The 15,060-nt window shown below is 46.8% G+C and overlaps 2 protein-coding genes across 3 annotated transcripts; one reads left to right on the forward strand and one right to left on the reverse strand.

Annotated features, from left to right (window-relative positions):
* The first annotated feature begins 276 nt into the window (after nt 1–276).
* On the forward strand, nt 277–6,527 carry LOC125543447 (Reticulon family protein). Of its 2 annotated transcripts, XM_048706805.2 has the most exons (13): nt 278–1,235; nt 1,328–1,360; nt 1,460–1,579; nt 1,676–1,741; nt 1,849–1,917; nt 2,011–2,085; nt 2,206–2,308; nt 2,407–2,481; nt 2,574–2,739; nt 2,819–2,888; nt 3,131–3,196; nt 5,836–5,958; nt 6,051–6,527. In XM_048706805.2, exons 1-13 carry the CDS (start codon nt 632–634, stop codon nt 6,311–6,313), a joined length of 1,833 nt encoding a protein of 610 aa, XP_048562762.2. In that variant the 5' UTR covers nt 278–631; the 3' UTR covers nt 6,314–6,527. The 2 variants fall into 2 exon arrangements, with proteins under 2 accessions (XP_048562761.2, XP_048562762.2); XM_048706804.2 differs by having other exon boundaries at nt 277–1,235; nt 1,849–2,085.
* A 1,840-nt stretch (nt 6,528–8,367) lies between these two features.
* On the reverse strand, nt 8,368–11,104 carry LOC125543448 (E3 ubiquitin-protein ligase SINAT5). Its single transcript, XM_048706806.2, has 3 exons — nt 10,763–11,104; nt 9,204–9,590; nt 8,368–9,033 (listed from the first exon to the last, which is right to left on the reverse strand). The coding sequence occupies exons 1-3, from the start codon at nt 10,997–10,999 to the stop codon at nt 8,674–8,676; spliced, it is 984 nt and encodes a 327-aa protein (XP_048562763.1). The 5' UTR covers nt 11,000–11,104; the 3' UTR covers nt 8,368–8,673.
* Nucleotides 11,105–15,060: the final 3,956 nt, after the last annotated feature.

Here is a 15,060-nt window from a genome sequence, read left to right on the forward strand (position 1 = left end):
TATTTAACGATAGCAAAAAGGTCAAATTTTGAAATACTTTCAAACTGGGGTCGTATCAAAACTTTGCTAAAAAGATCAAAACACCAAATTCGGCCGCGGCGAGCTGAGTTTTTTTTTCAAGGCAAGCAGCAAGCTTTTTTTTTTAGGAATAGGCAAGCGGCAAGCTGAGGTAGGTAATGATTTCGCACCACTAGGCCGTGTCACCCACCAAAGGCTCACCTCCCTCCGGCCCCCCTTCACCACGTTGGGCCTTTAAGCAGGAGCCCACCACGTCAGACCAAATCTCATCTTTTCCAACTGCTCGATCCCTTCACCGCACCGCACGCATCACTTCCCCTGCTTCCTCCGACCAGATCGAGCTGCTGCTGTCCGCCCACGCCCACGGCCAGCCCACGCACCACCGTCAGAGTGAGCTCCCCTGCGCCCTCACGACCCCTCTATCTGACACACTGGAGATTCATACAGTGAGAGAGAGAGAGAGAGAGAGAGAGAGAGTGCAGAGCAAGGCAGTGCGAGCAACCAGGCGGGGCAGAGCAGAGCAGAGGAGGGGGAGGGGGAATTGTTAGTGGCGACAGCACCAGCAGAGCACAGACACCAAGCCAGAACTGATCAGAGCTGCTAATCTAGAAGAATGCAACAGCCAGGGGCCGCCACGCCCAGCACGAGAAGGCGCCTCACGGTGCCGAGGCGGTCTCCCGCGGCGGCGTCGGTGTGGGAGACGCGGATGGAGATGGACGAGGTGAAGGGCGGCGTCAAGGTCTTCAGCGAAGGCGCCGACGATGCTGACGAGGAGGGCATGCGGGTGTACAGCCGCCTGCGACGGAACCAGAGCGACGGCGGCGGCGGCGCCGGCGCGGGCGCGGGCACGGCCGCGGCCGCCAAGAAGAGGAGGAACTGGAAGGCGTCGGAGCCGGTCACCGCGATCGGGGAGCTGCGCAAGTCGCGGTCCGACGCGGCGGCGACGGGGGCGGCGGCCAAGCGGGCGGTGGCGAGGGTCACCACGCCGGAGAAGAAGCTGGCGGCCGAGGTGAAGGAGGTGGTGGTGGTGGAGGTGGAAAAGGCGCCATTGCCGCAACCCAAGAACATCGAAGAGGAGGCAGAGGAGGAGGAGGACCAGGAGGAGTGGGAAGAAGAGCTGGAAGCAGAGGAGGAGGAGGAGGAGAAGGAGGTGCTAGATCAAGATCAGACGGCCATTGACGAGGACGAGACTGATCAGGCGGCAGCTCCGAATCAAGGCAAGAAATAAATTCGTTGATTGTTTCCGTCTGATTCCTTTCTTGATGAACCAATTTTGCAAATGCGATCTTCATTTGGCGTCATATTGCAGAGGACGAACAAGATCTTGCGCCACCGACAAAAAGTGAGAGCAAATTCGGATTTTGCTTTTCTTTTTTCTTTTCGTTCTCGATTTGGCAATTCTTCCTGTGTTGTGATGGTGGGATTATCTGTGCAAGTGCAGGAGCGATCAGGCCTGTGGCAGCACCGACTGAAGATGAGAGAGCAGCCAATCTAGAGCCGCTGAAACTCGCTGCGGCTGTCAATCTCCGGGCGATGAACCCAGAGCCCATGACCCCTCCATGTGAATTTCTCCTCCCTGGATGCAGAACGGTGCGAATTCATCTGAATATTTAGTCCATTTTTCCTGACTTCCTTTCTCGGTCGTCCCAAAATGCAGTGAAGAAGAAACCGACCCCGGTGGTAATTCACAGGACGGACCCAGAGCCAGCAAGAACTTCTCCAGGTAACTTTGCTGCGATTTTTCCAACAGAAATTCGGAATGCAATTTGCATTTCCTGAGTTAATGTTAATCGGTTACTTCAAATAAGAGAAATTGTTGGTGTTGTTCAGAGAAGAAGGCTTCGCCGGTAATCCGCCGACATTTCCCCAAGCAAGAGCCTGTGGACGATACTCCCCCTGGTGAGTGCCATTTGCCTGTTCGGCCGTTCCTTCTCAGTTCTTGGTCGTCTTCTTATTTGGTGGTTTATCGTTGCATTTTTGTTGGTTCTAAAGAGGAGGAAGAGTATGAGGAGATCCAGGGCAGGCCGTCAGCTCTTAGCACAAGCAATCGAAGAATGCAGAACATTGGTTAGTGCTGTACTACGCTCTTTTTTTACCAGCTTGCCGCTTTTACTCTCTTTTTTCAGGTTTAAAAAATATAGATTTGATGGGTTTTCCTTTGTTTATTTTTGGCGTTGTCTTTTTCAGTGGATTTGGTAATGTGGAGAGATGTGTCAAAGTCTGCATTTGTGTTTGGATTTGGGACCTTTTCGCTCATCTCCTGCTCCTATGCCAAAGACCTAAACTTCAAGTAAGTTACTGCATTCTTACTCTTATCAAGCGGCAAAGAAATTAATAAATTAGCTGTAAATTATCTGAACATTCCTTTAAAATCTCTCGATCGCACAGCACAATAACAGCAGCTTCGTATCTAGGCCTGGTCTACCTTGGTCTAAGATTCCTTTCCAAGTCCTTACTCAACAGGTAATAAAAAAAAATCCCAGATTAGTTTACCTGCATAATCTTTCCTTGTCTGCTGTACTAATTAATCCACCTTTGTGTTGAAATGGGTGCAGAGGTGAGAGTGTGGAGTGTGATGATGAGACGAATAATGAGAGGTCCCACTACCTGGTAGGTGAGGAGGATGCCGTCTGGCTGCTGAGGCTTGTGCTGCCCTACGTCAACGAGGTGCTCCTGAACCTCAGGTCCCTCTTCTCCGGCGAGCCAGCGACCACCATGAAGGTAAAAAAGAACGTACTACCAGCTAGCACAGGCATAGTACATCTAGATTTGTACTGACAGAGCGACACATGTGCTGCAGCTGGCGCTGCTGCTGTTTGCAATGGCCCGGTGTGGCAACTTTGTCACCCTCTGGACCCTGGTCAAACTGGGTACGCGTCCTTCTCTCTCTGCCCAGTCTTCTCTTCCCTGTGGAGCATCTTCTGTGCCTCATTTCACCATGTAGCTAAGCTAAGTGAATATGGGCATTTTCTTAGAAAAATGCAGGTTACATTCTCTGGCGCACATCCTAGCTTTAGTCGTCGTATATGTGTGTTAGGGCGGACCACATGCATCAACTAGTGCTCTTGTTACTGACTTTTTGTGCCTGTGATAATGTTGGTGGTTTTCGCAGTGTTCTTTGGCATCTTCACCATTCCCAAGGTGTGCTCCTCCTACTCCACGCAGCTCGCCAGATATGGTAATAATTTCTTCGCAGCGAAAGCTCTCCTTTTATACAGTACTATGTTAATAATATCTTCGCATTTTTCGACCAAAATGCCACGCACAAAGCAACTTGCCTACCTCGCTCAAGTGTTCCTCGCCGAATTTCTTGATTTGGTGTTATTGTATGCCTTACATTTTTCCATGGGGATGGCTGCTCTGGTTTTTAATATGATTGTGGTTGTTGGATCCAAGTTTTGTTCACTGCGACACTATTTTTACTGGTCCCCATGGTACAGTGGCAGCATGTGCGTAGGTAAAGGACTAGGTAAAAATTAATGCGCAATGTAAATTGTGAGCAGGACAGAAGAATTTTATCACGACAGTAGTGCTAGTACTACACTGAAATGTAAATTTTATCATCCGTGTGTGTATGTCCTACCAGTAGTACTCCACTATAGCATCAGTAGTGTACTAGATTAATTATTCCGCCATATGGGTACTTGTGCTTGCATATGTATTTAGGTAAAAAAAAATATAACAACCACAACTACCGGTAAAAGTATATACATTAGCTAATAAATTAAGAGGGCAGCTAGACCCAGGTTCACGGATGATGTAGACAGTATTACTGATTCGGTAACTTTAAGCTTTGGAGAAAAAGTTGGAAAAAGTAAATTATATAGGCCCAGAGGTAACTTTTGCGTGGGAGAGGGAGCATGCATGGTTATTTTCTCAACCTTTTGCACGTGGGAGGTGTCGTTGATGCGGTGGCTCAAGCTACAAAGATGTGAAATTGCACGATAGATGCTGTACGCCTGTACTCCAGGTAGCCCACACTTTGTCTACTTTTCTTCTTTCCTGGATAATTGCCCGTTGCAAACAGAGGCATCAATATTCCAGTAGGTTGACCTGTGGTCTACCTGTCATATTAATGTGATTGGATAAAAATAGATTTTATCATTTGGTAAGAGATGGGTCAGTTGAGGCGGTTTTTAGAGAAAACCGGTGGAAAACAAAGATAGGTAAAGAAAACAGGGAGACTGGGAGAGTGAGGGGAAAAGTAAATAGGAGATGCTTTATTTTGAATTTATAAATAAAGTTTGACGAAGGAAGACAACAGGACCTTACATCTTTTTTAAATTTATATAAATAGGAGGTGCTTTATTTTTTAAGTTGGAGAGAGCATGGAAAAGTGAAAAGAATCTCACCAACTGCTGACGTTGGTCTCATCAGTAGTCTTGTGTCTCATCATTGGTGTCGTTAGGTGTTAATTTAGTGATGACTGAAAAACTTTGCCACATATTACCGTTAATTAAAATAGTATTGATTTAGTTGTGCCAGCTTTTGCAACTGACAACGCAATTTGAATTTCTAGTGGTTTGGATATATGCACCCTTTGTTTAGTTGGTGCAGAGAGCGGGGTAATAGAACTTCAATCTTTTGAAAAAGCTTTGCCTTATCTTCTAAACAAACTCCTACATTGAACATAAACTCTCTAATTGGCCACAAACTGAACCATTACTCAAATGACACGGGTCTTCAGGTGAGGAGTGACTTATACTTGTCAACCATCTGCCAAGCTAGACTCACAAAATGTTGGCCTCTCAAGTCTCAACTATGTTTTTTTTGGGTAATGCATACATATTATCAGTACCAAAAGTTTCCTCCTAACTTTGTCCTGTTTTTGCATGTGTAGTGTTGGCACTCAGATCCCATCCAAACAAACGTCACCTCTCTAGATCTAATCCCCACTTTCCGTTGTGGCCCCTAGGGCCCCTGTTTGTTCACCAACTCTGACCAACAATAACAGTAATGAATCTATAGTAGTGCTAGCTGATCCTCTAAAATATTAGGTGTGTTATGAATGATGTTCTGTTGTTTTACCATAACCCACTGCTTCGGTTCCCAGAGGCACTGCCTGGAAGTGGAGCCATCGCGGAGCACCGCAGATCTTCAGGCCAGCAGTTTACAGTTGTGTGACCTACTGTTTCATATGATGAAGTTGATTGTGATGATGAATGCTGCATCATAGATAGTTTAATGATTCTATCAGAGTCATCAAGTCCATTAGTGACTTCACTGATTTGTTAAGGTGGTAGATAGCTTGTTGCTGTCCAAACATATATATGTGCGCATAGTTTTTTTGCTTACAATTCATATCCAGTTTTTTCTTTTTTGTACTCATCTTGTATTATCTTACCGAAAATTAGATTTTGGACAGATAACCATTCAGGCATATACAACAAAGAAGATCGCTATAATGGCTAGATCTAGTAGTTGATGCCGTTGACTACCAACCATTGCATTAAGCCTAAGTTTTTCGTTTGCTTTCCAAATGAGAAAAGTTTAGACGAAGATGAAGAAAAATATATCATGAAGTTCCATCGTTTCCCTAAGTGACACCGACTACATTAGTTCTATTGACCCAACTATACTTGTGTGTGCTAGTTTAAAAAAAAAAAGAAAAAAAAACTATGCTTGTGTGCTTCATCCTGGTGGCCAATTATAAGCCACCAGGAACCATAAACCCATGGTGCCTAGTCCATTCTCATAAAAGAAATAAAGAAAGAGGGAAACATCAGATGAAATTAAGACATGTTCTAGAAATTAATTTGCTCATTCGTTGCTGCGTAATTTTACTTACTAAATCGCTTTGCTGTCCATGCATGCCAGGCAAGTTTTGGCTGGAGAGGTTCAGGGATGCATGGGAGTCTTGCTCCCACAAGAAGGCGGTTGTCGCAGCCGTCTTCACCCTCGTCTGGAACGTCTCCTCCACGGTGGCCCGTGTCTGGGCTGGTAATCTCTTCTACCTTCTACCCGTGTGCATCTGCATCGCATGGCATCTTTGACAAGAACGTTAACCATGTATGTTTGACATGTTTGTGCAGTGTTCATGCTGGTGGTGGCCATGAAGTGCTACCAGCAGCGCATGATGGAGTTCGGCTGGAGCAGCTCGGTGGAGGAGCCCGCTGAGAACGATGAGCAGCAACAGCAGCAGGAGGAGTCTCCCGCTAAACCTGCCCAGACAGAGAAGGCACACGATCAAGGGTCACATGGCTTCGTGGCGGCGCGGCACCGGCGAATGCCGGTCTCCGGCGACTTCGCCAGGGAGAGGCTGAGGGCGAGAGGCGGCATCCAGCCAAGGTGTTAGTTTGTGTACACCGGACCTTGTTGTGTGGGTGTTCTCCTAATGTTGATGAATTCGGTAGTGGCAAAAGCAATAATAAGATCGACCATGAAATAGCAATCACATCTATGGATCGTGATATAGTATGATGAAACAGTAGGTTTTTAGGGAACCACCAAACATTCTAGTCATTTGTTTCATGCGTGCGCTACAGGCAAAGGAGTCCGATGTCAGCCTAGATTCTTTCTCGTTTTGAAAATTCAAAATGTTCTGTAGTATCTCGAATTGTCGGTGCGATTAAAAATGCCTTCTCACCATTAAATTAAATTCATCGCAATGAGATTTTCCAATGACCTTTTTAGTTAAAAATTATCAAAAGATTTAATGGAACATACTAATGGTAGGCCCCTCAAATTGTTGAGGAAACGTTAGACTTCTGATGCATTCCTCCTAGCCTGGATTTTCACTACATTTTTTTGGATCAATGCCTACTTCTTGAACTTGAAATATCTGATCCCTTCTTCAATAAGTGGAATGTTTCGCTTGAGCATCTACTTTGGCGCAAAAAGGCCAGGACGCGGGCTCTTGCAGAGGAAAGCCCAACTAATGTCAGATGCAAAGCCCCGCGCCTTATTAAGATCATATTGACATACTCCCCTAAAAAATCTATAGAGTTTTCCAAAAGTGTGAGCTGAAATTCTAGGGTACTCACACTTTTAAGGTATGGTTTACTACATTCGTTGATATTACTCCTTCCAGCTGGCTATTATCTCGCAGAATGCTACTCCCTTCGTCCGAAAAAATTTGTCCCAACCTTGTGTCTTAAATGGATGTATCAACACTAACTTGGTGCTAGATGCATCCATTTGAGGGACAAACTTTTTCGGACGGAGGGAGTATTAACGTTGGGGAAAGCACAGCTCTCAACTCACGCGAAGGATGATAGGTAAAATCATTAGTACTTAACAGAGCGGTATCTAACCAAAAAGGGACACTTATTACAACTTTGTATTAGTACAAAGTTAGGACATTTATTTTGGAACGGAGGGAGTACATTGGAGGACATGGTTTAGAAAATTGAATCGGCGAGGCTGCCGGTTTAGGTTTTTATTGATCGGACCACCGGTTCACTTTCAACAAAAACCAAAATATTTAAGGCAATCATATCAAATGAATACATGTAATATTGGATGCAAACCATTAATAAATCACAAAATGTTGTTGGCCTAGTTGGTTGGCTGCCTTGCCTCAAGGTTAACTGTTAAATTCCTTGTTTATGTATTCATTTTTGAATACTTCTCTGGTTTTCAACTAAAAGACCAGTACACGTTAAAATACCAGGCAAGGTTAACTGTTAAATTTCTTGTTTATAGATTCTACTTTGAATACTTTTCTGGTTTTTTACTAAAAGACCAGTACACGTTAAAAAACTGGGCAAGGCGCCGGTTCCTCGGTCCAGTCCGGTCTTTAAAAGTATGATCTCCGTTCTCATTTTTATTTGAAGTCTCAACACATTTGGAGTGTTACTGTAGAGTACTAGACTTTCTTCAAGAGCCTCTTAAGTTGTAGCCAAAAAGATATCTCCGTCAGCTCCTAACCCTCGCTCTCAAGCTCCCATGAGGTTCTGGTCTGCCAGTCAAAGGCAAATCTGCCGTTTGAGACACGTTGCCCGTCTCGATGAGGACATTAACGTCTCGATGAGGACATTAACGCATCACTCAAGTCACTAATCTATCAGATAAGATTATCCTGGAGCAAAAGTCCATAAATCTTAAATGAATTATAAGGTGCAAAATGCCGGGGTCAAGATGTCATCAGTACTTAGGCCGTGTTCGGACTCCCTCCGCTCCGCGGCTCCGCGCCGGAGCGGAGTGGCTTGCTAGGTATAATCTGCAGAGCTGCTAAAAGGACGCTCCGCGGAGAGCGGCTGAACAGGCGCTTAACATCAGTCCCAGTCTCTCCGAGTGCAAAGACTAATCCACACTGCTGGTATCATCATACTAGGCCGCAGTCCAAATTGTAAATCCTCTGAAGGCCTGAAGCTGAAATTTGCTGGCGCTATCAAATAACAACTCCAGTTACCCTCTAAAGCTGTAAGACTGATGATGTAAGTTCAGTAAGAATACAGTTTCCTTGAGACATGACTGAAGGCATCAGAGAGCTTGATGAGCCAACCTGTAATAAGCCATGGGATGCCATATATACAGGGTTTACTTTACAAGGTCATCCTAGCCTCCTAATTTTGCTCAACAAAGACAAAACCATGAAACGTCGCCTCAGACCATACGATAACAGTAGGGCATGGCGACGGGATAGGCGATATCATGTCACATATGATATCAAATCCTTTTTTTTTTCTTTTGAAGATTGTTCGCTGCTTGTGCTTAGCTACAGAGAACTGGTACGCAGGCACCATCCGGGGTCTGCGTCTCCTTCCAGATCCGGCCGGTGATCCTTAGCTTCAGCTCCTTCCGGTCGCCGCCCGAGAAGAACAATGCCATGTTCCTCTGGATTAGGAGACCATCGTGGCTGTCACGCACCTTCCGGTGGCTGTCCCGGACGCTCCTGGGGGTGCCCTCCCATACCATCTTCCTGCCATTGGCGCCGACCTCAAGGCTGTAACTGTAGTTCCGCGCCTCATTCTCGTCCCCCATGAAACGCAGGAAGGCCATGTACACTGGTGCCATCCCAAGCTGGAAGGCCTCAAAGTGCAGGCAGAAGTACTGCCCGAAACAGTGAAACACCTGCTCAAAACATACCAAACAAATGCATCAAAAAGAGTAGATTTGAAATGTATATACAAGGTTACATTACTCGTCGTATTAAGAACTACTCTGTATGAGGGCTGATCTTATATCCAGGTGTATTGCACTAAAGCTGGACAAGAGAAAACATTCTTGCTATAAATACTTACCGTTAGCATCCAGGTGGCATTTTCGACTTCTCTTGGGTTGGATTTGACGTATCTATGGTTGAATGTGCAACCGCTGTGCATATCAACTTTGTGGTCATCCCTCAAATGGTTAACAAGGTAAGGAATATCACCAGTCACAGAACACTCAGAACCAGCGTAGGGGCAACTGTATGGTCTAAAGCTGCACATCGCTTCATGCTTTATCTTGCTGTAGTATGGGAAGATCTCTGGGCAACCCAAGGAATAGTACTTACAGGGAAGCTCAAGCGATTCGGCTACTTTCTCCAGTGCCAAACACCTGATATCACCGAGCTCTTGTCGGCAAGTAGGGCAACGATTGTGTACCCTAGCTTTGCATGTGGAACACAGAGTATGTCCATTTTGGCACTGTAAATGCAGTCGCAGAGATTAGAGTCATGCCAAAAACCAGCACTACATAGGACATGTGATTCTTCAGTTCCACACAATTACATCCCTCCAACACACAGCTATATCTGATATTACCAATAATCTTCCCCATGTTAATTTTGATAACCACATATGTGATCCCAAATTGCTTACATGTATTCACTGTTGTACAGTACTTGCTTAAGGATCAAGATATCAATACTAGCATGAAAATCTTCCCTTTGCATGGCTACATACTACAATACATATGTTGATGGTTGAAACCAGAGTTAGATTTGCTACCAACTCACACGGTGATGACTGAAAGTATAGTGTGTGTGTGTGTGTGTGGGTGTGTGTGCGTGTGTTTACAACTGACTGTGACTCCGCATATATCTGATTGATCTATTCTACATGACTATATTCTGGATCCACCAAATGAAATAAGCAGTCCGATTGCATAGGATTAATGTAGGAATTTCTACCTCCAAGAGCAGTAATAGATTAGTTTCGTATGCAATACTGATCCGACATTAAATATATCATCCAATGAAAGACCAAGATGTTATTTTTACCATTAGCTATGCAAAAGATAAGTTCATTGACCTGTACTCCACTTTATATCCTCCATTTAAGGGCTGATCACATATCCACAATCAAATCAAATACAGAAAATAAAATGGGACCAGAAAACAAATACAACGAGGTTTGAGATTGCCTAATTCCCTCAATTTATTAATCATATCACGCCAATTTCTGTTCAGAATTGTACCCCAATTTTTACAAGGTAGAAACTGCCTAATAGCATGCTTGTCTGCAAGACCCTAAATTCTAACCTTTTCTTAATCCTCTACATGGCAGGAAAGGATCACCGAAAATCCCAATGAACAAGAACAATGATACAAGGAATACATATGCTATTTTCGTTTGATTACGGCAGAGCACGACACCGAAATCCCAGCATATGTGAAATGGCAGACGAAATTCACAAGCACAACACACCAGCAATATCCCCAAGAATTCGACACTAGCTACCCAATTGGAAACTATGAATTTCCCAAACCCAGATCCCTATTCGAAGCCAAGAATAGGCCCCGAGTCCGAAGCAGACCACCCGACACACAGCACGCCGCGCCAGAATCAAGAAGGGGGGGTGGGCAAAATCAAGAAACCTGGTGGATCGGCGGGTACATGGAGTTGGTGCAGACGGGGCACTCGAGCAGCTCGTGCACGCTGCTCCCCGGCGCGACGATGCCCCCCGCGGCGGCGGCGGCCTTGGGGTAGGCGGCCGGGCGGGAGGCGGCGGCGGCGGCGAGGAGCCCGCCGTGCGGGTGGAGGGCGAGGCCGACGTCGTCCGCGTCCATGGCGGCGTCGGGCAGCGAGAGGCACTCGACGCTGTCCACGTCCATGGCGCGCGCCCGGACGCCCGCCTCAGCCCGCCGGCGAACAGCAGCGCGCGATCCGGGCTCCGGCGTGTGGCGCGGGGGGGCTGCGGGGGGGCCGGGCCTCCGGCGCTTTGTGGCGCGCGAGGGGGGGAGGCGGGGCGGGGCTCGCGCCGCGGATTCCGGGCGGGTGGGGGGCGGTCTAAGAAAAGCGCGGGGGCCCCGGGCAATGAAGCGGCTCGACAGCACGCACGAGCGCTCTGGGATTAGGGAGGACGGAGGCAGGCGGGCTACGGCTAGTGCTATTATTGCTGCTGCCGTGCCGTGCTGCCTCGCGGTGTGGCAGCAATGATTTGTGCTGTATGGCAGCCACGTCTCTTCTTGCTCTGTTTTGCTGCCATGGCACCATGTTGCCACTATCTTTGGTTCGAAGCTTGCTAGTTGAAGAAAAGGTTTCAGATTTGTTGGCGCAGTCGACGGAGGTGAGGATTAGGGGACACACATGTCTAGTGGGTGTGAGTTTTCCGACTCGAGATCGTGTGGGGTACCGATACTTTGCATTTGATTTGTTCTTATCAAGTCCCTCTGTTTCTTTTTACTCCATATATGAGATTTGTCTTAGGTCAAACTTTATGAAGTAGTTTGAGTTTGGCCAAGTTTTATATTAAAAAATATCAAGATCTGCAATCTTAGATGTATATACATATGACACATCAAATAATGTTGATTTGATATTGTGGACGTTGGTATTTTTTCATATAATGTTGGTCAAATTTTAAGACGTTTGTCTTAAGACAAATCTTATATGCGGATTAAAAAGAAAGCGGAAGGAGTAACTACCTTCTTAACCTTGACATAATACTCCAATTATAGCTCAGTTCAATGATGACATCCTCCTCTTCGCCCTTGATAGTAAGTTCAATTTGTTTCTGAAATTTATTCCATGCTAAGGTTTTTTGGAAGCAATGCATGCATCCAACTCTATTGCGGTGTTTGAATTCATACAATGTGTAGTAGGAAAATGGAGATATAGGGCTATAACACTGATATGAAAATAGAGTGGACGAATGTAGGTGTTTGAGTCAGACACATGCAATCCAGACCTAATATATACAAAGGCACCCCGGGGTAACTCGAATAGACTAAACAAACCTCACTGGCTAGACACGGATCATGAAGGCGACAGTCTTGTTGCCCATGGCAAGGCTAACCGGATCGATGACGGGTGTTGGTCAAAGATGTTGTTTGATGGTCCCGGTGAATTTTGACGTCTGCTGGCCGGGAGTGTGCCTAGGTACGTGCAGCCATATGCACTAGCTGCTGCAGGCGGGCAACACTTGGCCAAAGATGCTACTGTGGTGCATTTGGGTGCACTGCTATCGGCTGAAGACCCTGAGACTTGCTCTGCTGCTGCTTTCTTGGCTCACAAACAAGCTGCAAGTGATGTTAACTAGAGCAAGTCAGAGATGTTTGTTGTGGCTGATGGTGCCAGATACGCTGCGAAAAAGGAGGCTGACCAGGGCGTCCAACCTCTGGTCGCGGCAAAGGTGTTGCCGGCTGATGGTAGCTCAGCAGGCGTCCTTGCTGGTTTGGCCGGGAATGCTTCCCGGCTGAACTTTGATGAAACTAGAGCCGAATCAAAATGGGACCGCTCGAAAAGAATGTACAAAGAGGAGCAAGTGGAGCGTGTTGTTGTTCATGGTGTGTGTGTGCTAAGTATGTCAAGTTTGGGGGTCCCACTCCCCCAAATAGTGGCATCGAGTTATCCAGCCGCAAGGTCGCCTATGCTGCCATCCTAGAGAGCGCAGCGAGAAGTAAGAGGCGTCGTTATGAAGATCAAGGCATAGTTTTTACTATGAGTGGCAATAGCTCTGTGAGTTTAGAGTATAAGAGTGAGAATGACATCTCTGTAACTTGTAAAAGAGTGTGTTGTGAGAGGATTGGGGCTGTAGTAGGTGTTGGTGGGGCTATGGTTCATGTAACTAAAGAGATAGATGGGGGAGAGGAAGAACTTCAGGAGAGGAGGAGAGAATTTGTGGGAGAGGAAAAGGAGGAAGGTGGCACTCCAAAGGAAGCAACCGATCTTGGGGTTGCCGATCAACTGACAAGCACGTTTGATGACACCCGGCCGGAGCCATGAAAGTTTTCAGTTGGAACCGTCGAGGGCTGGGACAACCTCGTACGGTTCAAGAGCTTATGTGTCTAACTAAGACGCACCGTCCCAATGTTATCTTTCTTTCAGAAACTAGGAAAAATAAAGAGTATGTTGAGCTTTTGTGTTATCGGTTGGGTATGAATTATGTGTTTAATATTTTTGGCCATGGTAAAGGTGAAGGTCTAGCCGTGTTTTGGGATGAAGCGTACTCTTGCGAGTTGAACAAATTTGGTGAACATTTTGTGGATATGTACATCAACAAGGGTGATGGTGTTGGGGATCGTTGCAGAAATTTAAAATTTTCTACGCATCACCAAGATCAATCTATGGAGAGACTAGCAACGAGGGGAAGGGAAGAGCATCTTTATACCCTTGAAGATCGCGATGCGGAAGCGTTACAAGAACGCGGTTGGTGGAGTCGTACACGCAGCGATTCAGATCGCGGTCGATTCCGATCTAAGCGCCGAACAACGGCGCCTCCGCGTTCAACACACGTACAGCCCGATGACGTCTCCCGCGCCTTGATCCAGCAAGGAGAGAGGGAGAGGTTGGGGAAGACTCCGTCCAGCAGCAGCACGACAGCGTGGTGGTGGTGGAGGAGCGCGGTACTCCAGCAGGGCTTCGCCAAGCACTACGAGAGACGAGGAGGGAGAGAAGTAGGGTTGCGCCTTGGGAAAGAGAGAGACTCGTGTGTTGTGCAGCCCCAAAACCTCCACTATATATAGGGGCAAGGGCAAGGGGAGGCGCCCTAGGGTTTCCCCTAGGGGGGCGGCAGCCAGGGCAGATGTGATCTCCCCCTTGGGTGACTTGGCCCCCAAGCCAGGAGGTGGGAACCCTAGATGGGGCGCCCCAAACCCCCTGGTCACGTGGGAATAGGTGAGGGAGGCGCACAGCCCCTTAGTGGGTTAGTTTGCCCCATTCCCTTGGCCCATGAAGCCCCCCAACACTTGTCGGGGCTCCCGAAACACCTTTCGGTCATGCTGGTCATCACCCGGTACCTCCGAAACACTTCCGGACTCCAAAAACCTTCGTCCAATATATCAATCTTCACCTCCGGACCATTCCGGAACTCCTCGTAACGTCCGGGATCTCATTCGGGACTCCGAACAACATTCGGTAACCGCGTACATACTTTCCCTATAACCCTAGTGTCATTGAACCTTAAGTGTGTAGACCCTACGGGCTCGGGAATCATGCAGACATGACCGAGACATCTCTCTGGTCAATAACCAACAGCAAGATCTGGATACCCATGTTGGCTCCCACATGTTCCACGATGATCTCATCGGATGAACCACGATGTCAAGGATTCAGTCAATCCCGTATACAATTCCCTTTGTCTACCGGTATAGTACTTGCCCGAGATTCGATCGCCGGTATCCCGATACCTTGTTCAATCTCGTTACCGGCAAGTCTCTTTACTCGTTCCGTAACACATCATCCCATGATCAACTCCTTGGTCACATTGTGCACATTATGATGATGTCCTACCGAGTGGGCCTAGAGATACCTCTCCGTTTACACGGAGTGACAAATCCCAGTCTCGATTCGTGCCAACCCAACAGACACTTTCGGAGATACCTGTAGTGCACCTTTATAGCCACCCAGTTACGTTGTGGCGTTTGGTACACCCAAAGCATTCCTACGGTATCCAGGAGTTGCACAATCTCATGGTCTAAGGAAATGATACTTGACATTAGAAAAGCTTTAGCAGACGAACTATACGATCTTGTGCTAGGCTTAGGATTGGGTCTTGTCCATCACATCATTCTCCTAATGATATGATCCCATTATCAATGACATCCAATGTCCATGGTCAGGAAACCATGACCATCTATTGATCAACGAGCTAGTCAACTAGAGGCTTACTAGGGACATGTTGTGGTCTATGTATTCACACATGTATTACGGTTTCCGGTTAATACAATTATAG

Source organism: Triticum urartu, chromosome 3A (genome assembly GCF_056163025.1).
Source record: "Triticum urartu cultivar PI428250 chromosome 3A, HENAU_Tu73, whole genome shotgun sequence".
In the NCBI taxonomy this organism is placed as follows: Eukaryota; Viridiplantae; Streptophyta; class Magnoliopsida; order Poales; family Poaceae; genus Triticum; species Triticum urartu.